The sequence below is a fragment of the Pleurodeles waltl genome, chromosome 3_1, assembly GCF_031143425.1.
Source record: "Pleurodeles waltl isolate 20211129_DDA chromosome 3_1, aPleWal1.hap1.20221129, whole genome shotgun sequence".
In the NCBI taxonomy this organism is placed as follows: Eukaryota; Metazoa; Chordata; class Amphibia; order Caudata; family Salamandridae; genus Pleurodeles; species Pleurodeles waltl.
This window is the reverse complement of record NC_090440.1, coordinates 708,070,846-708,098,655: the sequence shown is the minus strand read 5'-3', so window position 1 is coordinate 708,098,655 and position 27,810 is coordinate 708,070,846. Positions and strand designations below refer to the sequence as shown.

The 27,810-nt window shown below is 48.2% G+C and overlaps 1 protein-coding gene across 3 annotated transcripts in view; it reads right to left on the bottom strand.

Moving 5' to 3' along the window:
* The window catches only part of MACF1 (microtubule actin crosslinking factor 1), a 1,225,213-nt gene that overhangs the window by 44,484 nt on the left and 1,152,919 nt on the right, over positions 1–27,810 (bottom strand). For all 3 annotated transcript variants that reach the window (XM_069223412.1, XM_069223414.1, XM_069223413.1), the window contains 3 exons: positions 17,608–17,682; positions 17,165–17,182; positions 488–605 (listed from right to left, as the gene is read on the bottom strand). In XM_069223412.1, the coding sequence (XP_069079513.1) occupies positions 488–605; positions 17,165–17,182; positions 17,608–17,682 (211 nt within the window). The remainder of the gene's footprint in view (positions 1–487; positions 606–17,164; positions 17,183–17,607; positions 17,683–27,810) is intronic.

Sequence of the window (27,810 nt, the reverse complement as noted above, 5' to 3'; positions counted from 1 at the left end):
GTGCCACACCATTTGGTGTACATCATAAACTGAACCAACCTCCTACGCCCTATATTATATTTTACATCAACTCAGTCCTCAACATCCACTGACGTTTAGTTTGTAATATTCGCTGGCAGTGACACACTTCTGCTGACCCATCCCCAACACCACTACATACTTACTGTCCCCCAAAAGTCAGTAGTTCAGACCCATACAAAACAGACAATTCATCCCCAAATCCGCAAAAAATGCAGTACACACTAACCGTATCTACATTTACTGACAATGCCCCACGAATTTGTAGACTTTTCTGCCCTTTGCCCACAACACATTTACGGCAGTTCTTGCTCTCGACACCCTTACTGACTGTGCCTCTTATGAAATATTATTTTTTCAGAGGATGACTAGTGTAATGGATTGCTGGGCACTGATGTGCCAATACACTCTGGGCAAGCTAGCCTGCACTAGTAGCTTAAAGTACACACACTCTGCTCTAGATACTCACCTCTGCAAGGATCGTTCTTCACCAAAAACTCGTCTAGGGCCATCCAACCTCCACCCACGCGGACCATGACTGTACTGCGCAGGATTCGGACCAGCCGCAACTGCTGAGAGTCACCAAACTGTGGAATTGATAAGGGAAATCCATGAGAAACCATATACATTTATTAAGGGAGGTGCACCAGAAGTACAAGTTACTTACCTTCGGTAACAAAATATCTGGTAGAGATATATTCTAGTTGCAGATTCACTACCTTAGAATTTTCACCCAGGCATCAGACTGGATCCAGAGATTTTTTTCTTCGAGCAATACCCTTGCGCATCAGTAGGTGGCGTCGGTCGACTCTGCGGGAATTGTAGTCACCGTGATGACATCGGGAGTAGTACACAGACGCCACCTCAGCGCAGTGATGTCAGTTTCTTTTAATGAATTTCCACGCCAAAGCACAGAGCTGCTAAGAACACTGAGGTTGGTGCACCAGGACTAAGGACCTCAATGGGGAATCCCTGTTCCTTGAAATCAGTTTGCAAGCGGGGAGGATGGGTGGGCCAGTAAGAAATCTCAACTAGAATATGTCTCTACTGGATATTTCGTTACCGAAGGTGAGTAACTTGTACATCTGATAGAGACTTCTAGTTGCAGATTTGTTACCTTAGAATAGATACCCAAGCAATGCCATCCACGGAGGTGGGCTGCAAAACAAGATCCTACTAGAAAGTCCTGCAGGACAGAATTACCAAAGTAGCCGTCCTGACAGACCTGACTGTCCAGGAAGTAATGTTTAGCAAACGTGTGCAGGGATGCCCACGAAGCCGCCTGGCACTCCGCGTGCTAACGCAGTGGAAGCAGCAGTTGCTCTGGTGGAATGAGCGCGCAAGCCCTCAGGGGGTTGCTTCTTGGCTAAAGCGTAGCACATCTTGATGCAAAGGAGTACCCATCGATAGAGGGTACGTTTTTGCACCGCCTTCTCTTTCTTCGCACCCACATATCCAACAAAGAGTTGATCGTCCACCCGGAAATCTTTAGTACAATTTAGATTGAACGCCAATGCTCTTTTTGGGTCCAGACGGTGGAGTCTCTCCTCCTCATGAGAAGAATGTGGGGGTGCGTAAAAAGTAGGCAAGGTGATGGACTGGCCTACATGAAAAGGTGCAACAACCCTGGGAAGAAAGGAAGCCTTAGTGCGCAACACCACTTTGTCAGGGTGCACAGACAAGTATGGGGGCTTGGAAGAAAGAGTCTGAAGCTCACTTACTCTGTGAGCAGAAGTGATCACAACAACAAAGACAGTCTTGAATGTGAGGAGCCGTAAAGGACAATTGTGAATAGACCCAAAGGGAGTACACATTATGTAAGTAAGGACAAGACTGAGGTCCCATTGAGGCATGATAAATGGAGTGGGAGGAAATAAATGGATGAGACCTTTAAGGAATAGATTCACAATAGGAGGCCGAAATAGCCAATAAATACCCATTAAGAGTGCCCAAAGTAGAGCCTTGCTGGGCTAAAGAAAAAATGAACAAAAGAACTTCAGAAAGAGGAGCAGAGAGGGGATCAACAGATTTGTTGGTACACCATGCCTCAAATTTATGCCAGTGACAGGCATATACCGTTTTGGTGGAGGGACGCCTGGCTGCCAAGATAATGTCACAGACTTTGGGTGGAAGGTCAAAAGCTGTCAACTGCTGCCGCTCAATCGCCACGCAGGAAGGCGGAGATTGGACAGGTTCGGGTGAAGAACTGTCCCCTGCTGCTGCGACAGAAGATCCTCCCGAAGAGGCAGTCTGAGTGGAGGATCGGTGGCCATGCTCAATAGCTCTGGATACCATACTCTCAGTGCCCAGTCCGGAGCCACCAAGATAACTTGGGCCCGATCGTTCCTGATCTCCTTGAGAACTCTGGGTAGAAGTGGTATAGGCAGAAAGGAGACCATAGTTCCACCTCGAAAAGCCCCAAGCGAGTGCCCTCTTGGAAACTCCAACGTGCAAAACAGCTGACATTGCGCGTTCTCTGCGGAGGCAAACAGATATAACCAACACTCTCTCCACCGCTGAAAGAGACCTTGCGTCACCTCCAGATAGAGATGCCATTCGTGATCGGCTATGCATCGACGGCTGAGTTTGTCTGCTCTGCTGTTCAGAGAGCCCACCAGATGTTGAACTACCAGGGTAAGGTCCTGATCTTCCAGCCATGTGCAGAGGCGTAGTGCCTCCTGACAAAAGGTCGAGGACCCTACTCCACTCTGTTTGTTGCAGTACAACAAGGCAGTAGCATGTCCGGGGACACTTGCACTGCTTTCCCTTTGAGAGAGGGAAGAAATGCTTTAAATGCAACGCTGATAGCCCAGAGCTCCAGAAGATTGATATGGAGCCCAGACTCCGCTGGAGACCAGAGGCCTCTGATCTCCACCTCCCCCACGTGGCCGCCCCAACCCAGAAGTGACACATCTGTCACTATGGAGAGATGTGGCGGGGGAAGGGAGATGGATCTGCCGTGGACCCAATGTGGATTCAAAAGACACCACACCAGGTCTTTCGCAGTCTCCTTCGAGATCTGGGCCATGTCGGAGAGATTTCCCTGATGCTGCGCCCACTGGAACTTCAAGTCCTACTGCACAGTGTCACTAGCAGGATGCAGGAGGCCATGAGGTCCAGCAGCCTTAGAGTCAGTCTCACCAAAACCCAAGACAGAGGCTGAAATAGCCAGAATATGGAAGTAATTGAGGTCCCAAAGGTCTAGGATAGGGTGTAAGCCCTTGTCTTTTTTGGGCACCAGAAAGTAGCGGGAATAACAACCACAACCTACTTCTGGCGCAGGGACCTTCTCTATGGCTCCTTTGGCCAAGAGAGCTGCGACTTCCTGGTGGAGAAGCGCCAAATGATCCTCTGGAAGATTGCGGACTGATGGAGGCATGGCTGATGTTGCAGATTTGAAGGGGTGGGAGTAGCTCCTTTGAACTATCTGTAAAATCCACCTGTCCGTAATGATGGATTCCCAGTGGGGCAGGTGATGGTGAATCCTGCCGCCAACTGGATCGGAGTGTGGCGACAGACTAGGAGGGTTCGGAGGCTGCAGCGGGGGCAGGGATGGACTGGACAGACCTCTGGGTCTCTGTCCCACGCAGGATTCCGCGGCCATGGCCACGCAGCGGCTTAACAGCATGGGTGACACAGTGGCTGGGATGGGGACGCGACAGGGAGCTCCTTCCTTGGCCACAAAAGGGGGGACTGTTGGGGGTGAGGGGCAGTGGAAAGGCCAAGGGACCGAGCCATAGCCCAGGAGTCCCGAACCTCTCCAAAGCCGTGTCCACCTGGTTTCCAAAGACACGGGAGCCATCAAAGGACATGTCCATAAGTGTCTGTTGTACATACTCCAAAAAAACAGATGTATGCAACCAGGCGTGGTGCCTCAAGGCCACTGCAATCGATCTGCCCAGAAATTCGGTTGTGTCCAGCCACATCTGATCATGAACTCTCGGTGACAGCTTGGGAGACAATAGCATGGGCCTCCTCCAGTAACTGCAGCAGAACTTGCGCAACCGTTTCCCACAGAGAATAGGTATGGTGGCCCAAAAGGCATGCAGTGTTCACGGACTGCAGCGCAAGACTGGAGGAAGAAAACAACTTCTTCCCAAATTATTTCAGCCTCTTTGATTCCCTATACAGGGGTTGTAAAGAAATGGCTCCCTGTTGCAGTTACCCCCCACTTTTTGCCTGAAACTGATGCTGACTTGACTGAGAAGTGTGCTGGGACCCTGCTAACCAGGCCACAGCACCAGTGTTCTTTCACCTAAAATGTACCATTGTCTCCACAATTGGCACACCCCTGGCACCCAGGTAAGTCCCTTGTAACTGGTACCCCTGGTACCAAGGGCCCTGATGCCAGGGAAGGTCCCTAAGGGCTGCAGCATGTCTTATGCCACCCTAGGGACCCCTCACTCAGCACAGACACACTGCTTGCCAGCTTGTGTGTGCTGGTGGGGAGAAAATGACTAAGTCGACATGGCACTCCCCTCAGGGTGCTATGCCAACCTCACACTGCTTGTGGCATAGGTAAGTCACCCCTCTAGCAGGTCTTACAGCCCTAAGGCAGGGTGCACTATACCACAGATGAGGGCATATGTGCATGAGCACTATGCCCCTACAGTGTCTAAGCAAAACCTTAGACATTGTAAGTGCAGGGTAGCCATAAGAGCATATGGTCTGGGAGTCTGTCAAAAACGAACTCCACAGCTCCATAATGGCTACACTGAATACTGGGAAGTTTAGTATCAAACTTCTCAGAATAATAAACCCACACTGATGCCAGTGTTGGATTTATTAAAAAATGCACACAGAGGGCATCTTAGAGATGCCCCCTGTATTTTACCCAATTGTTCAGTGCAGGACTGACTGGTCTCTGCCAGCCTGCTGCTGAGAGACGAGTTTCTGACCCCATGCGGTGAGAGCCTTTGTGCTCTCTGAGGACAGAAACAAAGCCTGCTCTGGGTGGAGGTGCTTCACACCTCCCCCCTGCAGGAACTGTAACACCTAGCAGTGAGCTTCAAAGGCTCAAGCTTCGTGTTACAATGCCCCAGGGCACTCCAGCTAGTGGAGATGCCCGCCCCCCTGGACACAGCCCCCACTTTTGGCGGCAAGTCCAGGAGAGATAATGAGAAAAACAAGGAGGAGTCACTGGCCAGTCAGGACAGCCCCTAAGGTGTCCTGAGCTGAGGTGACTCTGACTTTTAGAAATCCTCCATCTTGCAGATGGAGGATTCCCCCAATAGGGATAGGAATGTGACCCCCTCCCCTTGGGAGGAGGCACAAAGAGGGTGTACCCACCCTCAGGGCTAGTAGCCATTGGCTACTAACCCCCCAGACCTAAACACGCCCTTAAATTTAGTATTTAAGGGCTCCCCTGAACCTAAGAATTTAGATTCCTGAAACTACAAGAAGAAGAGGACTGCTGAGCTGAAAAACCCCTGCAGAGGAAGAACAGAAGACACCAACTGCTTTGGCCCCAGACTCACCGGCCTGTCTCCTGCCTTCCAAAGAAACCTGCTCCAGCGACGCTTTCCAAGGGACCAGCGACCTCTGAATCCTCTGAGGACTGCCCTGCTTCGAGAAAGACAAGAAACTCCCGAGGACAGCGGCCCTGCTCCAAAAGAACTGCAACTTTGTTTCAAGTAGCAGATTTAAAGACCCCTGCAACTCCCCGCAAGAAGCGTGAGACTTGCAACACTGCACCCGGCGACCCCGACTCGACTGGTGGAGAACCAACACCTCAGGGAGGACCCTCCGGCGACTCCAAGACTGTGAGTAACCAAAGTTGTCCCCCCTGAGCCCCCACAGCGATGCCTGCAGAGGGAATCCCGAGGCTCCCCCTGACCGCGACTGCCTGAACTCCATTTCCTGACGGCTGGAAAAGACCCTGCACCCGCAGCCCCCAGCACCTAAAGGAACGGAACTCCTGTGCAGGAGTGACTCCCAGGAGGCCCTCTCCCTTGCCCAGGTGGTGGCTACCCCGAGGAGCCCCCCCCCCCCCTTGCCTGCCTGCAACGCTGAAGAGATCCCTTGGTCTCTCATTGATTTACATTGAAAACCCGACGCTTGTTTCTACACTGCACCCGGCCGTCCCAGTGCCGCTGAGGGTGTACTTTTTGTGTGAACTTGTGTCCCCCCCGGTGCCCTACAAAACCCCCTTGGTCTGCCCTCCGAAGACGCGGGTACTTACCTGCTGGCAGACCGGAACCTGGGCACCCCCTTCTCTCCATTGAAGCCTATGTGTTTTGGGCACCTCTTTGACCTCTGCACCTGACCGGCCCTGAGCTGCGGGTGTGGTAACTTTGGGGTCGCTCTGAACCCCCAACGGTGGGCTACCTTGGACCCAAACCCGAGACTTGTAAGTGATTTACTTACCTGACAAAACTAACAAAAACTTACCTCCCCCAGGAACTGTGAAAATTGCACTGTGTCCACTTTTAAAACAGGTTATTGTGTTTTATGTAAAAAGTATACATGCTAATGTAATGATTCAAAGTTCCTAAAGAACGTACCTGCAATACCTTTCAAATGAGATATTACATGTAGAATTTGAACCTGTGGTTCTTAAAATAAACTAAGAAAATATATTTTTCTATAACAAAACCTATTGGCTGGATTTGTCTCCGAGTGTGTGTTCCTCATTTATTGCCTTTGTGTATGTACAACAAATGCTTAACACTACTCCTTGGATAAGCCTACTGCTCGACCACACTACCACAAAATAGAGCATTAGTATTATCTCTTTTTGCCACTATCTTACCTCTAAGGGGAACCCTTGGACTCTGTGCATACTATTCCTTACTTTGAAATAGTGCATACAGAGCCAACTTCCTACATTGGTGGATCAGCGGTGGGGTACAAGACTTTGCATTTGCTGGACTACTCAGCCAATACCTGATCACACGACAAATTCCAAAAATTGTCATTAGAACTTGATTTTTTGCAATTTGAAATTTTTCTAAATTATTAAAAGTCCTGCTAGGGCCTTGTGTTAGTCCCTGTTTAGCATTTCTTTTAGTGTTTAAAAGTTTGTGAAAAGTTTGAATTAGATTCTAGAACTAGTTTTAGTTTCTTAAAAAGTATTCCAACTTTTAGAAGCATAATGTCTAATACAGATGTGAATGTGGTGGAACTCGACACCACACCTTACCTCCATCTACAGATGAGAGAGCTAAGGTCACTCTGTAAACTAAAGAAAATAGCAATGGGCTCCAGACCTTCCAAACTACAGCTCCAGGAGCTGTTGGCAGAGTTTGAAAGAGCCAACCCCTCTGAGGATGGCAACACAGAGGATGAGTATAGTGACTTGGAGGGTGATTCCCCCCCACCAGTCCTATTTAGGGAGGACAGGGCATCTCAAGCCCTGACTCCACAAATCATAGTCAGAGATGCTAGTTCCCTCACAGGAGGGACCAACCTCTCTGAAATCACTGAGGATAACTCCAGTGAAGAGGACATCCAGTTAGCCAGGATGGCCAAAAGATTGGCTTTGGAAAGACAGATCCTAGCCATAGAAAGGGAAAGACAAGAGATGGGCCTAGGACCCATCAATGGTGGCAGCAACATAAATAGGGTCAGAGATTCTCCTGACATGTTGAAAATCCCTAAAGGGATTGTGACTAAATATGAAGATGGTGATGACATCACCAAATTGTTCACAGCTTTTGAGAGGGCTTGTGTAACCAGAAAAGTGAACAAATCTCCCTGGTGTGCTCTCCTTTGGGAAATGTTCACTGGAAAGTGTAGGGATAGACTCCTCACACTCTCTGGAAAAGATGCAGAATCTTATGACCTCATGAAGGGTACCCTGATTGAGGGCTTTGGATTCTCCACTGAGGAGTATAGAATTAGGTTCAGGGGGGCTCAAAAATCCTCGAGCCAGACCTGGGTTGATTTTGTAGACTACTCAGTGAAAACACTGGATGGTTGGGTAACTGGAAATGAAGTGCATGACTATGTTGGGCTTTATAATTTGTTTATGAAAGAACACATTTTAAGTAACTGCTTCAATGAAAAGTTGCATCAGTATCTGGTAGACCTAGGTCCAATTTCTCCCCAAGAATTGGGAAAGAAGGCAGACCACTGGGTCAAGACTAGGGTAACCAAAACTTCCACTGGGGGTGACCAAAAGAAAGGGGTTACAAAGCCTCCCCAGGAGAAAGTGGGTGACACTAGAAATAAAGAAAAAGAGTCCTCTGTAGGCCCCCAAAAACCAGACCAGGTGGGTGGGCCCCGAGACACAACCCAAAACAAAGGTGGGTACCAGGGTAAGAACTGGGATGCCACTAAGGCATGGTGCCATAACTGTAGACAGACAGGGCACCACACCAAGGACACTTCTTGTCCCAAAAACAAACCCCCTAGCAAAATCCCAGGGGTGACCAGTGTAGCCATTGGGGATGACTCCTCAGATGAGGAGGTCTTCATAGCCTTCAATTGGAAAAAGGGCCCAACAGGTGAGTTGGAGATTCCAGAGGGAAGTAGACACTTCCACCACCTACTGGTCAATGGAATCCCAGCCACTGCCCTGAGAGACACTTGTGCCAGTCACACCATAGTGCATGACAGGCTGGTGTTCTCAAACCAGTACATCCCAGGTGAGATGGCCAGAGTAAGAGTTAGCCCAGACAGGGTCACTGATAGGCCTGTGGCTTTTGTGCCCATAGAAGTGGGTGGGACTTTTAGCTGGAGAAGGGTGGTAGTCAGTACAGACCTCCCCCTTGATTGTCTCCTTGGAAATGACTACCCAGAGGTTAGTCAGAGCCCAAGAGAGGAACTGGTCCAGTGCCAGTCCTCTCCCAAGGATTCTGGAGGTCCTGCCCCTGCAGTAACTGCAAGCAGGCCCCAGAAGAAAAATAATAGAAAACAGTGTAGGAAGGGTGGACAACCTTTAGCCAAGGTTCCAGTAAGCCAAGGAGATTCTGCTCCAGAAGGGGAGAACTCCAAAAATGGCACTGTTAAAGTCCAACCTGACCCACAAGAAGTCCTGGCTAGTCAGGCAACTGTTAAGCCTTAGTGGGTGGCTCTTCAGCTAACAGAAGAAAGAGTGGAAGAAGGGTGTTTACTACAAGATGTGGTAACTCCCCACTCTAATACAGCAGACAGGCACCCTGAACCCAAAGAAGCCTGTAACTTAGCCCCTTCCCTTGTAGGTGAAGAGCTAAAGGTGTGGTTCTGGGCACTGACAGCTGTCAGTGGCCTCTGCTGGGTGTTAGCCTTTATGGCTGCACTATCCTTGGCATGGTGGTCTGACCCCATGCCAAATAGCAAGTTAGGCCCCCTGACCCTGTTGGTCATGGTGGGGTTACTCCAGATCTGGGTAACCTCTTTGGGTAAGCTAGGGGTGACCATGGCTAAGATAAGATTAGCAGAGGTGGATACCTCTAACCCCAAAATAGAGAGAATGGGTGGAGACATTAAAGACACAGACAAGAGGCAATTCAGACTAGGTCCTATCACTGTGGAAGTGGGTCAGTTCCCCCGAGGGAATGACTTGAACAGGAGGATGTAAGGCAGAGAAGGCCCTGCAACAAACCAGCTTATTTCCTCTACTCTTCCTCGCCTGATAGACTAGGAAGACTCTCCCAGCTTTGGCTGAGTCTCCTGGCCTGTGGGCTGGGGGAGGGGGGGCTTGTGTAAAGAAATGGCTCCCTGTTGCAGTTACCCCCCACTTTTTGCCTGATACTGATGCTGACTTGACTGAGAAGTGTGCTGGGACCCTGCTAACCAGGCCCCAGCACCAGTGTTCTTTCACCTAAAATGTACCACTGTCTTTACAATTGGCACACCCCTGGCACCCAGGTAAGTCCCTTGTAACTGGTACCCCCTGGTACCAAGGGCCCTGATGCCAGGGAAGGTCCCTAAAGGCTGCAGCATGTCTTATGCCACCCTAGGGACCCCTCACTCAGCACAGACACACTGCTTGCCAGCTTGTGTGTGCTGGTGGGGAGAAAATGACTAAGTCGACATGGCACTCCCCTCAGGGTGCCATGCCAACCTCACACTGCCTGTGGCATAGGTAAGTCACCCCTCTAGTAGGCCTTACAGCCCTAAGGCAGGGTGCACTATACCACAGGTGAGGGCATATGTGCATGAGCACTATGCCCCTACAGTGTCTAAGCAAAACCTTAGACATTGTAAGTGCAGGGTAGCCATAAGAGCATATGGTCTGGGAGTCTGTCAAAAACGAACTCCACAGCTCCATAATGGCTACACTGAATACTGGGAAGTTTAGTATCAAACTTCTCAGAATAATAAACCCACACTGATGCCAGTGTTGGATTTATTAAAAAATGCACTGAACAAATTACCCAATTGTTCAGTGCAGGACTGACTGGTCTCTGCCAGCCTGCTGCTGAGAGACGAGTTTCTGACCCCATGCGGTGAGAGCCTTTGTGCTCTCTGAGGACAGAAACAAAGCCTGCTCTGGGTGGAGGTGCTTCACACCTCCCCCCTGCAGGAACTGTAACACCTAGCAGTGAGCTTCAAAGGCTCAAGCTTCGTGTTACAATGCCCCAGGGCACTCCAGCTAGTGGAGATGCCCGCCCCCTGGACACAGCCCCCACTTTTGGCGGCAAGTCCAGGAGAGATAATGAGAAAAACAAGGAGGAGTCACTGGCCAGTCAGGACAGCCCCTAAGGTGTCCTGAGCTGAGGTGACTCTGACTTTTAGAAATCCTCCATCTTGCAGATGGAGGATTCCCCCAATAGGGATAGGAATGTGACCCCCTCCCCTTGGGAGGAGGCACAAAGAGGGTGTACCCACCCTCAGGGCTAGTAGCCATTGGCTACTAACCCCCCAGACCTAAACACGCCCTTAAATTTAGTATTTAAGGGCTCCCCTGAACCTAAGAATTTAGATTCCTGAAACTACAAGAAGAAGAGGACTGCTGAGCTGAAAAACCCCTGCAGAGGAAGAACAGAAGACACCAACTGCTTTGGCCCCAGACTCACCGGCCTGTCTCCTGCCTTCCAAAGAAACCTGCTCCAGCAACGCTTTCCAAGGGACCAGCCACCTCTGAATCCTCTGAGGACTGCCCTGCTTCGAGAAAGACAAGAAACTCCTGAGGACAGCGGCCCTGCTCCAAAAGAACTGCAACTTTGTTTCAAGTAGCAGATTTAAAGACCCCTGCAACTCCCCGCAAGAAGCGTGAGACTTGCAACACTGCACCCGGCGACCCCGACTCGACTGGTGGAGAACCAACACCTCAGGGAGGACCCTCCGGCGACTCCAAGACTGTGAGTAACCAAAGTTGTCCCCCCTGAACCCCCACAGCGACGCCTGCAGAGGGAATCCCAAGGCTCCCCCTGACCGCGACTGCCTGAACTCCATTTCCTGACGGCTGGAAAAGACCCTGCACCCGCAGCCCCCAGCACCTAAAGGAACGGAACTCCTGTGCAGGAGTGACCCCCAGGAGGCCCTCTCCCTTGCCCAGGTGGTGGCTACCCCGAGGAGCCCCCCCCCTTGCCTGCCTGCAACGCTGAAGAGATCCCTTGGTCTCTCATTGATTTACATTGAAAACCCGACGCTTGTTTCTACACTGCACCCGGCCGTCCCAGTGCCGCTGAGGGTGTACTTTTTGTGTGAACTTGTGTCCCCCCCGGTGCCCTACAAAACCCCCCTGGTCTGCCCTCCGAAGACGCGGGTACTTACCTGCTGGCAGACTGGAACCGGGGCACCCCCTTCTCTCCATTGAAGCCTATGTGTTTTGGGCACCTCTTTGACCTCTGCACCTGACCGGCCCTGAGCTGCGGGTGTGGTAACTTTGGGGTCGCTCTGAACCCCCAACGGTGGGCTACCTTGGACCCAAACCTGAGACCTGTAAGTGATTTACTTACCTGACAAAACTAACAAAAACTTACCTCCCCCAGGAACTGTGAAAATTGCACTGTGTCCACTTTTAAAACAGCTTATTGTGTTTTATGTAAAAAGTATACATGCTAATGTAATGATTCAAAGTTCCTAAAGTACTTACCTGCAATACCTTTCAAATTAGATATTACATGTAGAATTTGAACCTGTGGTTCTTAAAATAAACTAAGAAAAGGTATTTGTCTATAACAAAACCTATTGGCTGGATTTGTCTCTGAGTGTGTGTTCCTCATTTATTGCCTGTGTGTATGTACAACAAATGCTTAACACTACTCCTTGGATAAGCCTACTGCTCGACCACACAACCACAAAATAGAGCATTAGTATTATCTCTTTTTGCCACTATCTTACCTCTAAGGGGAACCCTTGGACTCTGTGCATACTATTCCTTACTTTGAAATAGTGCATACAGAGCCAACTTCCTACAGGGGTGCAGAAGGGAATGCACCTGAAGAAGAGGAAGCTTGGACAAGATTCTCAGGCGTGGGGTGTTAGGACAGGAATTTAGGGTCGTTCAGGGAGGGCCGATGGTGGTGTGCAATAGTCTTGTTCACAGGAGCCCCTGTGTTGGGTCTAGACCACGTACCCAGGAGGATATCAGTGAGGGCTTCATTGAATGGTAGAACGGGCTCAAATGTGGAAGCCCCTGGCTGCAGCACCTCAGTCAGGATATTTGAGCTGACCTGAACAGTAGGCATCTCAAGGACCTCAGCCGCCCTACTGATCACCACAGAATATGTCACTCTCTCCGCTGTAGCCACGGTAGGAGGAGACAACATGCCTGTGTCTGGAGAATTGCCCAGGTCACAGGCCTCACCCAACTCCTGTGTCCAGTCCAAATTAGGGTCATCCTGGTTTTCATAAGTGTCCAGGGACCTCTTCAATCCTTTCCCGAATTCGTACCCATAAGAAAAAGGGTCAGAACCCGATCTCAGGTGAGTAGGCCCCATCGAAGACAGATATTGTGTCAGCTGATGCCGCTCCAACTCAGAGTCATTGGGGATGAGGATCGGGTCAACACCGATGGTGGGCACCACCGACATCGGGAACGTTGACAATCGAACAAGTGCCAGCAAAGGTTTCATTGGTACGTCTGGCATCGGTGTGGATACGGAGGGGACCTCGGTGGCCAGAGCCGCAGAACCCGAAGGCCCCTCGACCGAACCCCTTGGGGCCAAAGGCGCCGTATCGGGGTCGGCCTGCCCAAAAATGAGGCGCATGGCCTCATATAACTCCTTCAATTAGGCACAGGTTGCTCTAGCTCCCGAAAACTAGAGGAAGTGCGAAGAGGACCAAGAAGCAGGCACAGAAGACAGAGGCCTCGAGCGTTGGCATTCATCCCACGTCGCATCAGCTGAGCGTCACGGTGAGGTCGAAGTATGGCGGGACCGATTCGACGACTTCTTACCTTTGCCTGAAGACTTAGAGGAAGAAGAATGGTAGTAGCTCCGCGAATGGACTCCAGACCTTTCCCTCAAGCAAGACCGAGACCTACGGGGAGTCGAGCGCCGGGCCCCCATGAGCTTGAGGGGTCGCTCCCTCAAGGCCTTCGGGTGCATGGACCGGCACTTGGAGCACAACTTCGGGTCATGGTCGCACTCCAGGCACCACAAACAGACCCGATGCGGATCCGTCACCAACATCACGGCTTAGGACCGGTCTTCGAAATCGGTCAAAAACAGACCAGGGTAGCTCTCTCTCCAGATCACCGCATGGCACGGAAAGAAAAGAACTGATGTCACTGCGCTGAAGCGGCGTCTATGTACTGCTCCTGACATCATCACGGTGACTACAATGCCCGCGGAGTTCACCGACACCACCTGACGCACAAGGATATTGCTCGAAAAAAAACAATCGCCGGATACAGTCTGATACCTGGGGGAAAATTTTAAGGTAAGGAATCTGCAACTAGAAGTCTTTATCAGATGCTCTGTTCACAACTAGATAAGCTATTCCAAAGTGAAAATGTGAACAGAAGAAGTTCATATCGCAGTAATGGATAAAATAAAACATTCCAGATTTATCTACAGTGAGGAATAGAAAATTGATTATGGTATGTATTTAGAATACATATAATTTGACACAGCTGGCTCCAAGCATTGTGCACCATTTCAAATGCAATCTGCAGCTCAAATGAACTCTTGATATAGCATCCCACTCAAGAAGACTGTAAGGACAGCACAAACAATGACAAGAACCAGCATCGACATGTGCATAAAATCCCATCAAAGGGCTGACACCTAGTTAAGCAGATGCAGAATTACTAGGAGGCAGAAGTAAGAGACACCATGACACTGAAGTCAATTGCTGTTTTAGGGTTTAATGCATAGCCCAGTTTCTCTTCTTGAATGACCACAGGCCCACCTCCCAAAGTAAAGGTCCACCTTACAAAGCAGAAGCATACCTCTCAAAAAAAGGACCTGCATGCAACAATGCATCCTTTTTCAAATGGCACAGTAACATAAGAGTGGCTGAAGGACCACATACATTCTGAAGAATGATTATGAGCCTCAAGACTTGCACTCATTGAAGTTCCAACATTTACACCTCACAGCAACCCACCGCCCCCACAAAACCACACTATCCCAAACCATGCAGATGAATGTGCTGACTGAAGCACAGACGTGCTGGAAAGGTATAGTATGCACTGAAACAGACATGCTACAAGCCTACCTCCCCTTCCTTCTCTAACTTCTTTCACAGAAAGAAGCAAAAGCCCACAGATCGTATCATGAGGCAACCCCACAAAAAGCACAAGTCATCTCCAAAAAATGTAAAGCCCACCATCAAAAGAACAAATCAACTTTCACCCTCAAAACCACAAGCCCAATTAAGCAAGGTACAACATCAACTACAAAAGCAAACATCCACAGACTAAAGCACTAACCCAATCACCACAGCAAGCGGGCCATTAAACAAAGCAGAAGTCACTGACCCTCCTCCAAAGCACATATGCCTGTAAAAAACATACAAACCTTCCCAAAAGTGCATTAAGCGTCCTGAAAATGATATTGGCCAGCAACCCAAATGCCACACGCTGCCTCCTCAAAATTTTATCAGCTGCTCCCCCATCTTTTTAATAATTGTCTCCTCAAAAATCACAAAAGCTCCCAAAATCATCTGAGCCAGCCTCCGAAATCACACCAGCCGGCCCAGGGAAGCGTAAGCCCACTCGGAAAAGGATAAGTCCTCTGACTACAACACCCACTCACTCATGAAAGCACAAGTTCACTGATAAAAAACAGAAGCCCACCATTGAAAGTCGAAGAAACCACAAGATCACTGAATGAAATATGAGCTCAAAGAATGAGGCAAATGTTACTGAACCAAAGCACAACTTTGGCATAAAAATGAAACTGATTCTTTGAGTTGATCCTGGTTGGCTAGGGAGGAGACAATACATTTTTATTTCTTGTGTTTAAGAGATAGATTATGCCTTATTGGGAAATGGCCATATATCATCGGTGTTTAGAGTGGCAAATGGCAGGTCTTCCCCTTTCCGCTCTCTCAAAGTGGATTCAGTAGGCACTCTGAGTACAAGCACTCATTAAATCTTACCAAACTCAGAATGAAATGACTGCAAGTTAATCTTCTAATTGCTCAATGTTATACTGTAGGCTGGTCTGAAGTGCACCTGTTGTGGTGCTTCTACTTTGAAAGTGGCCTTATCCAATTTATATGTGGCTACATGGCAATTTCTAAGCTGCCTGATTTGGTTACACGATCTGACAGGGTTAATTTACAGTAGGCAAGGGCTGTCTGTTTTCTAGGATATACAATTAGAGCATGGAATAATAGCAAATCAATTGTGGTTGTCTAAAGTGAGACGGATTGCTGAGTTTGTTGGATAGCATTCACACTGGCAGACACTGATAAATTAGTGTCAGAAGAAAAATGAGAGAAATCAAGGAAGATCCAGTGGCCTTGTAGAATATGCCTCTCAAACAGCATTATACAACAGCTTGTTTTCAGTTGCCAAATAATAGCATTTGTAATGTAGTTTACACCATTTTCAACACCTGAACCATCGTCTATAAAAGTTGAGCTCCATCCACAGAGAAGAAGGAACACCTCTTGGAGATACATTCACAACTCAGAGTTTCCCGTACAATCCATGGGTAGCAAACAGAGGTACAAATGTAGCAAATAACCTAAAGATGAACATACGTTTGAGATGAAAGTTCTGTGAGGCTGAAGTGGTCTCTACTGCCAAATTCACATTAACTACTTGCATTTTTCTCAGCATTATACAAACGTTATGCAACCAATGCGCTACTCTCCACTAGGAGAGGGAGACACCTAACCTATTGCATGATTTTGCCACAATGTTAGATTACGATTTCACTGTTACCATATTGCTTCATGATTTCAACATAGCTACAATTTACGATTGAAACACAGCTGCAGTAGAACATGACTGCACCACTGCCAGTCATGTCCCTATATTGCAATCACTGTGGATTACAATTTTTGCAGCTTTTGCAGTCACTTCACCGTTACCTCACCATTAGACAGTATCAGCCCATGAACAAACTAGACTACTGATTTGAAAAGTACTGATTTGCAACCTCTTCAGATACTGATACACAAACCAAATCGGCCATGACCTGAGTATTTAGACGTTGTCCTGGTTGCTGTCTCCCAACAGAGAGACTATCTATAATGGAGAGGTGAGCTCTTCTGTACAATCGGGCTCAATCACAGCACTCCATTAAGTTGACGTTACACTGTCTCTATGAGTCTATATGAGTTTGTTTAATCTCCAGGCCTGAAGCCACCACTTACACCCTTGGGCACCAGCAAGACAGAGCCTTATGTTTCGGGAGCAGCATTCACAGACAGGTGGAACCCAGTGCGGGCTGCATTCACAGGCAGAAACTGGTGTGTGGGTATTAATTATCTTTATGCCAATTAGTGCCATGCATTAATGAACAAACGTAACATGCTCACTGGTGCCGAAGTCTGGACTGGGGGGCTTCTGGTCTAATTTAGTATTTTTAAGTGTAATCAATTTTAAATGAAATATTATTTTCTCTGGTGTCCTTTCTCAATGCAACCTTTTCCAAATAACTCAGTGATGTGACTTCATGATCAAAAGTTGATGTGGTCTGTGTATCAGTCTCCTACTAAATATCTGGCAAAAGAAACCACGCACCCAGTAACCACAAGCCACCACAACAAAAAAGCTGAGAAGATTGGTGTGTTACTGTTAATCACAACACGTTATTTCTGTGATGAATTATGAAATGGAATGTGGATAGGATGCCAGGACGGTGCACTGTACCTGATTGCCAAGGAAGAACTAGAAAGAGAGAAGAGGAAGGGAAAAAAAAATAACAGGTGAACTTTAACAGATTGTCCATGGACACAAATGGGGAACAAAGACACCACATGTTGTAAAAGGTCCTGTGAACCCGTAGAAGTGAAGGAACCCTACAGACAAGGCTGCAGCAGTTTGTTTTTATCAAAGCACCTTCAGGGTCCCTCCCCCTCAGTTCCCCTTTCACTGATTGATTCAAACACCCTGAGCATGGAGGTTCAGCTAGGCGTCTAGTGTAAGGAAGATGTGTCAATTTCTGGTGACAACCATCAACCTCAGTGATTACTTTTGGGCGATTATGAATTGCAGATAGAAACAAGCTCCTAGTGTGACTGGGTTAGGAAGCCACCTCTCAGGGAATGAAAGTATAAGTGTTCAATATATGCACTATAAAAGACCCTCTTTACCCGGTACTTGTTCTCTCCAATCTGCTCCACTTGAAACCTCTTTGCACACTTGCACTGAGCCACTTGCCGTGTGACCTGTGGGATTAAAAAAGTGAAAGAAGGATGCTCGTTAACCGTTCACACATCTGCATCTTCAAGAACATCACAAGCTGACATGCTCAAGAACTCCCCTGGGCTATTCCTTCTTACTTCCCGTCACAACAGCACCATCAATGCTTAGGATTCAAAACTACTTTTAACCAAGGCATAATAATTATTATAAAATCACATTTGAACATTTTTTTATTGAGCTTTAACTTACACTTACAAAACGTCACTGAAATCCTCTTAGGATGGATATTATCATTCTGGGGTTGATGTCTGGTTTCTTTATGACCAGGTTAAAATGTATTTACATTCAGTGTGATGGTTTGAAAGAGGTCCAAACAGACATACTTTGGTTAATGGTAATTAATTGTTGTAGGTCCATTAATGCTGATATTGGCAACTCCTGAAATGCTTTGAGCCGTTGCACATTATTAGTGATCCTGACAATTGTTTTGGCCTTTGTTACCAACCTAGAACCATTCAACAAACACAACATTGGATTGACTTGTAATAGAAAGTATTTAAGTTTTGTAAGACACCATACCTACTCAAAGAAAAGAGTTCCTAGGTCTTCCTTTCACATACAATGCAGATGTTACTTACCCTGTGAGCACCTGCTGTTGCATGCAGTGTTGTAGATTCACATGCTCTTAATACTCCTGACATCTAGCTTTGGGCTCAAACACTTGCGAATTGATTTTCTTCTAAGATGCGTTCAAGTCATGAGGTCTATAGTGACTCCTTCCTTAGCTAGCAATGTGCATGGGCAGTGGTTCCATGTTAGATTGTTTTTCGCCCAGCCGGTGAGAGTAGCATAGTGTGACAAACAGAGAGTTTAGTGCAAGAGTACTGAGAAAGGAATTTAATTAATAAAGAAAAGAGATCTGTGCCCAGGGACACATGCCTCTGGGGAAGAGGGTGATGCAAGTCAATATACAGTATTACACACTATAAACAGATGCTTATAGGGTAAAAAGTTTTGTTTATAGCATGTGTTGCTGTAGATACACCTGCTTTGCACAGATTGTAAAGCTTTACCCTCTTATAAGAGGTGGTTAGCATGTGGAAGATGCCGAGTCTGAAATAAAGTACTTAGGGCCATCTGGCCAACCATAGACTGTTTAGTGAGGACGAACACACAAGTGTTTCATAAACGTGTGTGGCTACTTTATATATGTCCACAAAGGGAATGTTATATATGTTCCAAGGGCACAGTCGCAGCTTTCTTTTGTGTTCAGTGTGCCCTGGGTGTAACAGGGAGGGCTCTCTTGGTTTTGTGGCAACAGGTTTGAATAGTTTAACTATCTATCTAGCAACACCTGCTTTGGATGTAGGCTGACCCTTGTGGAAGTTTGTGAAGGACACAAAGAGTTGGTCTAACCTATGGAAAGGCATAGTCCTGTCAATGTAATACATGAGAGCAGGTTTAATGCCTAGAGTGTGTATTGCTCTCTCTGCTGCTGGATTGGTGGGGGAAAGAAGACTTGAAGCTCTATTCCTTGGTTAAGGTGAAGAGGAGATGCATTTTCGGCAGGACATTAGGGTTGGTTCTGAGTACTACTCTGCCCTTGTGCACTTGAGTAAAGGGTTCTTGAAAGGTAAGTGCTTGCAGTTTGCTAATGCATCTGTGAGAGAACATCCACTAGAAAAGCCACTTTACAGGAGAGGTACTGAAGAGGATAAGAGTAGAGGGGCCTCAAAGGGGGACCCAACAGTCTGGTTAGGGCTACACTGAGGTTGCACACTGGCGTGAGGGGACCTCTGGGAGGGATGACCCCTTTGAGACCCTCCATAAAGGTCTTAACTACTGGTATGCGGAAGAAGGCACAGTGCTCTCTATTCTGGATGTTAGCCGCTATGGCTGCTAAGTGAAGGTGTGCCTGACTTCTGGAGATAAAGTAAACAGCATATGATATCTTGGACAGCAGGTTTTTAGGGGTACAACACTCGGCTTTGTAACAAACAGGTGTAGTTAATCTACAAGCCTCATGGAAGATGCCCATAAGTTTTTGTGGGAGATGCAGGTAATCGAATTCTAGGAGCTTGAATGCCAGACTGAGTTATTTGTGGTCTGGGTACCTGATCTGGCCTTGGTTCCTGATGAGATGGTCCAGTATGCTGGGGAGCATCTCGTGGGCAACTGATGGGCATTTTGAGGAGTATGTAGTACCATGGCAGTCTGATGGAGGCTAAAGAGTTTAGCTGCATTACGAATGGAAGGATTGGGAGGAAAAGCATAAGCGAATATCCCTGACCAGTTAATCCACAGTGCATTGCCCAGGGAACGTGGGTGTGGATACCTGCAGGTAAAGCTTGTGTGCTTTGCGTTTTCGAGGGTGGAAAAGAGGTATATTTGTGGGGTGCCCCAGATTTGGAAGTAGTTGCGAAAGACTTGTGGGTGGAGTTCCCACTAGTGGACATGGTGCATCATACTGAGCAAGTGCAAATGCTTAAAGCTAGCAAGGAGAAGGATAGAAAGTAAGTGCTTCCTCGCTTTTGTAGAAAATACATGGAGGTCATATTGTCCGTATGGACCAGTACGACTACATCTCAAAAGAGCAGAAGGAAGGCTTTGTTTGAGGGAAAGCTGGACTGCTAGTTACTAGAGGTAGTTGATGTGATGTCCCTGTTCATGTGGGGCTCACAGAAGGCATTTCCTTACACAGAGGGTTTGTATTTTTTGACAAACCTAGGCATGATCACATTGACATGCTCTTTGAATGTGTTTGAGGATGATTCTTGCATAATCTGGAGCATGGGTAGTAAGTTCACAGTCTACTCAGATTTATATATGGTTTCCATAAATAAATCATTGTCCTCGTGGAGAACGTGTGTATCAACCTTGTGGAAAACTGCAGCCCTTTGTATGACCTCATGATATGTGGTTGTGTCATTTGGGGGTGACAAACTAAATGGGCAACGAAGTAAGACCCCTCCACCCTTTCCCCCCCAACCCACTGGGGGATCAACATCATAGTCATCTCATGGATCATGTGTGGGCACCGGATCAAACAGTGAGTTATAACTGGAATCACCTGAGTGAGGGGGCTGCCCGGTCCATATGAGGAGTGGGGGAATGGGGGTACTGTCCAGTGAATATGGCTCTGGAGAAGTGCAGCACTGTGGAGGAGGAGGTACTAGAAGAGGAGGGATGGAGGAGGCCAAAAGGGAATGGGGCTAGTGACCCGGTCCTGTTGCTTCTTGGGTTTGGGAAAGGGGGAGGTGCCAAGGCAATTTCATCCCTGAAGGTTTGCTTGCGAGGCAGTCTCTACGGGTGTTGGAGGCAGTCTTGTTGAAATCTTGCAGGTGTGAGGATGTATAGAGAGCTTTTTGTTTTGCATCCAATTCCTCTTGAAGGCGGTGGAGGATATGTGTGTTTGGAATTGTCAGAGCCATGCACTGAGGGAGTCTTTGGCACAGATAAAAGTCTCAGATCCGATGGGGTCGTCAAAGCTGACGGCACAGGCACTAAGGGTGTTTTCAGATCCAAAAGTGCTTTGGGCACCGTTATCCTTTGTTCTGCTAATGTCTGCTTCCAAGCAGAGGCTGGATTCAGCACTGTCCTCAGTTTCTTCAGTCCTTGAAGCTCTTTCGGACTCAACAAGGTAGCGCCTACGGATGGAGACAGCTTCGGCTTCAAGGTTTTTGGCTAACGCCGGCTAGTCTCTGAAAGCACCGAGGCCCCAAAGAGCTGGGTCTCTGCTGAAGAGCTAGAAGCCCGAACCCCTCAACGGCAGTGCTTTACCTTGATTCAAGGCCATTTGGAAGGCCTGATGTGATACAGTTTCAGTCATACACACACTCAGTACCAAGGTCTGCATTCGGAGGTCCCAAAGGTGAAGAGTCAGCTGGAGCCTGGAGGTCTTAGGGCTTGGAGCTGGAGTAGAAGATGGTGTATGGACTCGGTGATGGTTGGTAGAGCAGAAGGACCAGCCTCTTTGCCATCCTTGGCACCAGGAGAAGGTTGTTTCAGAAGAAGGTTAGGGGAGTGGTCGGAAACGTGCCTACGCATTTTGTGGTGTGCCCACCATCTTTTCTGCTGATAGTGAAGTGCTTTCTTTGAATGGATCGTCAGGCAGGCCTTGCACGCCGAGTTGTTGTGGTCGGAAGACAGACAAAGGCTACACAGCTCGGCAAAGTCAGTCCAGGGGAATTTCACATCTCACTGAGGTCAGTTCTGAAATGGCATCGGTTCCATCACCATGTGTACATTTTCCATTGAGAAGACGTCTAAAGCCTAAGAGGTGAAGGGCACGTGTTCTCATGGCATGTGGATTTTATGTGGGTCGGTCTCCACAACTTAACAGATGAAAAAGAGGGCAAAGTCTGTTATTTTCCACGCATCGGAGTCGACAAATATGCAGTCTGGCCCAATATTGAAGCGAAGAAACATGCTGAACTCGGAGCCCTGGGTGTGCACGTCCAAGTCCGATGGTGGAAAGAAACAGTCTAATTTGGAGTCAGTAACTATGTGCATTGCCAGGTAAGGGAGAAGTGACTATATATCTCGTGACTTGAGATGTAACAGTCTCATATAGAAGTATTCAAGATTGATGTCCTTATTGTTGGAAAAATGTTAAAGGAATCCCTGGGGGAACTCCTCTCTGGTTGATATTTATGCATCATGGCTCCGAGGCGCTCTTGGAGTGACACCTTTTACTTTACCACACTGTAATTCACCCAAGCACTCATATAAAAAACAGAAGCAACAATTCACCAAAGACAGCAAGAAACCGAGTGGCCGAATATGTCAAAACCTGCTACTGTAAAAAATGAGGGCATTAGTTGAGGGATAGGTACCTACCTCATGTAATAACCACAAGGGTGAATCACTAAAGTCACTAATTTAACCTGAGCTCAACCCCAGGCACAGAGCTGACAGACTTCATGATCATTCATCATCATCAACAGTCTTAAAATAGAGACAATGTGCAAAGTATTTATGCAATACTAAAACAGTAAGAAAGTTGAAATGCAAAAAAAGAAAAATCCCCAAATGACTTAGAGAAGTAAGAGTACAATTTAATAAACAAACTGACAAAAAATAATAAGGGGAACTAGAGTTATGGATTTTAAAAGTTTTAAGTAGAAATAGAGCCAAGAAGCACAAAGTGCCAATGATGGCCAAGGGTCGTGATAGAACAGGACATAGGTACCATTTGACGCTAACCACGATGGAGAATGGGTCAGATACACTAAACAGGTTCATCCGCAGGCACCTAGAGAAAAAATGGAGGAATAGCCAAACCAGGGATGACCTCGTCTCCTTCAAAGCCGCAACCACCATCTACCGGCGACACATCAAGAATGCAAGAAAGAACGCTCTCTGAGAAAACAACTCCTTCATACACAACATGAAGGAACTTTTCTCAGTCATCAACGAGTTCACAAATTCCCCCTCCGAAGCCACCAACATCCCTCCGTTGCAAGACCGCTGCGACAAACTTGCCACCTTCTTCCACCGCAAGATCCAAGACAACTACGACAGCTTTTCCCTGAAAGGCAACCCAGCACCAGGACCTACGACCGACCCACCCCCCAAGAACCCACCCAGACCATGCACAGCTGGTCCACGCTCACCACAGAGGAAATAGAAAGCATCACGAACAGCACCCACCCAGAGCCTCCATGTACCTTTCCCGCACCACATCTACATCAGAGCTAGCACATGCATCACCCCTGAACTCCGGAATATGATAAACCGTTTCATCAACACTGGCACCTTCCCCGAGGACTGGAGACTCGCCAAAGTAGGCCCTCTCCAGAAGAAACTCTCAGCCAACCCATCAGAACTAAAGAACATCCGGCCCATCTCACTGCTACCCTACCCAGCCAAAGTACTGGAGAATGCAACACACAACTCCGAAATTTCGTTGATGTCAACAACTCTCTGGACAGTTCCCAGTGCGGGTTCCGCAGCAACCACAGCACGGAGACTTCTGCTCTTGCAGCCACCGACGACATCCGATCACTTCTAAACCACGGCCACACCGCAGCACTCATACTCCTCCACCTCTCAGCAGCCTTCGACACGGTCTCCCACAGCACACTATGCACCAGACGCCACAAAGAAGCAATCCGCAGAACAGCCCTGAAATGGATCCACTCCTTCCTCTCCGGAATGACTCAGAGTGTCAGGCTCCTAGACATCTGAACCCACAAAAGTCAGCTGCGGAGTTCGTCAAGGATCCTCTCCGAGTCCAACTCTTTTGAAAGTATACATGACCCCACTCACAGCCATCGTCAGAAGCCACAGAATGAACATCGTGTCATACGCCGATGAGACACAACTCATGATTTTCCCCATCGAAGACCCAGACACAGCCAAAAGGAACTTTCACTTGGGAATGGAAGCTGTTGCCACCTGAATGAGAGAAAGCTGCCTCAAGCTCAACTTTGACAAGACAGAGTTCATCATTTTCGGAAACACCATCTCAGCATGGGATGACACCTGGTGGGCCACATATCTCAGCACCCCACCTTCACCGACTGAGCACGCCTGCAACCTAGGCATCATCCTCGACTCTTCCCTATTTACAACCCAACAGGTAAACTCAGTCACCTCCTCCTCCTGGCACACCCTCCGCAAATTCCAGAAATTTTTTACATGGATACCAGCTGACTGCTGCAGGACAGTCACCCACGCCTTAGTCACAAGAAAGCTTGACTACGGCAATGCTCTCCATGCCGGAATCACAACAAGAAACATCAAAAAGCTGCAACTCACCCAGAATGCTGCTGCCAGACTTGTCCTTAACCTCCCACGCCAAGAACATATCTCCCAACACCTGAGGACCCTCCACTGGCTCCCGATAGAAAAATGAATCACCTTTAAGCTACTCACCCACAAATACAATGCCATACACAAGATTGGACCGGCCTACCTAAACCACCGCTTATCCTTCCACTCCCCTGTCAGATCCCTCCGCTCTGCTGGCTCTGGCCACAATCCCTCCCATTTGAGAAACCACTGCCAGAGGACGATCCTTCACCTACATTGCAGCAAAGAGCTGGAACAATCTGCCCCAGTACCTCAGACAAAGCCCGTCACTCACCATCATCAAGAGCAGCCACAAGACGTTCCCCGCCCCCCTCCCAGAGTGCCTTGAGACCCTCACGGGTGATTAGCTGCGCTTCACAAAATTGATTGATTGATTGGTTCATCCTGAGCAAAAGATTTCACCTTTTGACCTACTCCACCACAGGAGTCACTTCTAAAGCCACCCAGGACCTCAGGGGAAGCACTTAAGGGACTCATTGTGTGGCAGGCATAATTCAAAAGCAGGGTTGTCCAGGTCCAGTTGCCACTGGTCAGCTGTGCAGTTGCAAGAAAGGCCTTTTACAGCTTGTTCTATCTCTGTACCTTAAGTCGGTCAGCCTTTCGACCCTTGGAGTCCACTTCTTTCTCCTGGGTACAAGAGGGACAACACAGCAAGTTCTTTAGGATGTTTCTGAAGTCTCAGACAGCAGGTTCAGTCGTCTTCTGATCTTCAACTGTCGGAAGCTGGGTTCTGGTTGCAGTACCACCCCCACACACCTTTTGCCTGGTTTTGATGCACCTTTGACTGAAGTGCACCGGGTTCCTGCTAACCAGGTCCCCAGTGCCAGTGTTCCTTCCCCAAAACAAGACACTTAGGGCCAGATGTAGCAAAGGGTTTTTCCCATTCTGTGTCAATGGGAAAATGTGTTCGTACATATGGCCCCTGGTCACTTGGTCCTCAAGTGGCCAGTCACTTTAGCATCTCTGTAAGTCTCTAATAAATGGTAACACTGTTGCCTAGTGCATGGGTATTGAAGGGGGACCCTAAGAGCTGCAGCACAACTTGTGCCACTCTAATGGACCCAGCACCAACCTCATGCAGACTGCCATTGCAGGCTGCGTGACAAGGTGCTCCCTGTAAGTGAAAATACAACATTGTACACAACCTGTGTGCCATGTCCCCTAAACGCTGCCTGTAATATTTGTAAGTCACCCCTACAACAGACCTTACAGCCCTAAGGCAGGGTGCAATATATTACATGCGTGAGCATATCTGCAAGAGAAGGTATGCCCCTACTATGTCTCTGTCTATTCTTAGACATAGTAAGTGAACAGGGAAGTAATTTTAAATACATGTGCTGGAAAATGGTCAATACGAGTTCCCCAGCTACACGATGGCTTCACTGAAAACAAGGATGTTTGGTATCAAACATCTCGTATTAATAAACCCTAACTGATTTCAGTGATGGGTTTATTAATACATGCACCCAGAGGGTACCTTAGACGTGCCCTATGAAAACCTACAGACTGCTGGTGAGCTCACTGACTAGTTCTAACCAGTCTGCCACTAACAGACAAGAATCCGACCCCCGAGGGTGAGATCCTTTGCTCTCTGGAGGTCAGAAAAAAGCCTGCTCAGGCAGGGGTGTTACACAGCACTCCCCGCAGGATGACCTGAATACCAAGGCAAGAGCTTCAACGAAGCCAACCGAGTTTGGTATGCAGAACTGGCCTTCCTCAGAGGAGAATGCGCCCCCTTCCCCACCCCCCCAGGCCCATCTGGCACCTGGACAGGCAGGAAAACTAGCTATGCAGGAGGCACGTTGCATTTCTAGGCTGGACTCAGTCCTGGGGTGACCAGTCTGAAGTGTGGACACAACCTAGGAAATTGTGCTGTCTTGTGTGGTGGAATTTAGGAACTCTAGACAGGGTGAATCCCACTCCCCAAAGGAAGTGGTCATCTAGGAGGTGTAGTGATCCCAAGGGTAAGTAGTCCATTGGCTACTACCCTTCACTCCCCTTAATGGCTTCTAAATTGAGTATTTAGGGCACCCCCTGATACCAGACCCTCAGATCCTAGCTGGACAAAAAGGAAGGAGTGGAGAAGAAGCCTGCTGAACACGAGAACCAAGGAGCATGACAGATTTGGGTGCCAACCCTGCTAGCCTGTCTGCTTCATCCAGCCCCGAGGAGCGACTGACCTGTCCTGCTGCTGCAGCCTGGAAGAGCTGCCTGTTCTTCGCAAATCGGCAAGAACTTCTACATTGGAGCTGCTTCCCTGCATCTGCAGGCACCCAAGAAAGAACTGTGAGGACTGCCAAAAACCCGACGCCAGACATCGCCAGTGCACCCGAGTCGCCTAGCAAGAGCTGAAGTGGGCCAACGGTGTCAGCATTGTACCCTGGCCCTCTAGAGATGAAGCCCACTTTGAGTTTGCCCACTGTGGACTTTATGACAGCATCTGCAGCCTGAATCTGCAGGCCCCCCTGCAACTACGAGGAACTCCAGCACCAGAGCAGTAGCCAGAAGACATCAGTGCACACACACACCCCACAACCAGAAAAGAAGTGGACTGATGGTGTCCCCACGTGTCAGAGGACCTGAAGGGTTGAACCCCCCTGTGGGTTCCCCTGAACTGATCTTCCAGTCCATCCCTAGTGCAAATTTGTAACCGGACCGATCCCCATAAACGTACATGGGGCACCCAATGCTGAACTGCACCCAGCTGCGCCAGTGCCACCCGAGGTGACCCTCTGGTGTGGCCTTGGATATTGCCTCATACTTATCCTAAGGGCAGGAAATTGGTCCCGTAAATACCAGACCTGTGTGCAGTGCTTGTTCTTCCTCCATAGGATAACACTGCTGAATCTGAAAAATGCACTGCTAACTTTTGCCAATTCTAAAAATCCATACCTTGAAAAGTACCTGATTCTGGTGATCTTGATATTTAAATTTTTAACAAAAGTATGTTTATTTTTTAAACTGGTGTCGGATTTCTTTATTGAGTGTGTGCCTCACTTACTGTATCAGAGCATGCCTTACATGCTTAGTACTGCCCTCTGATATGCCTAACTGCTCGACCAGACTACCCAAAAAGAGAGCATTTGGGATGTCATTTGTGCCTCTGAGATACATCTAGGGACTGCTTCGACTTTTTACACAGTGTACCTCATTTTGGTCCACTACATAAAGAGCCAGCTTTGTACATCAAAAGGTCCAGTACTGTTCTGAAATGGGTGCCTGGAGATGCTACATGTATGCCTGGCACAAGCTGGTGGGTGTGAATGACCCCTGGGGACATTCTAACCAATGGGGTAAAGGTTCCTGTGGTTAACCCTAAATTTTAGAAATGTTCT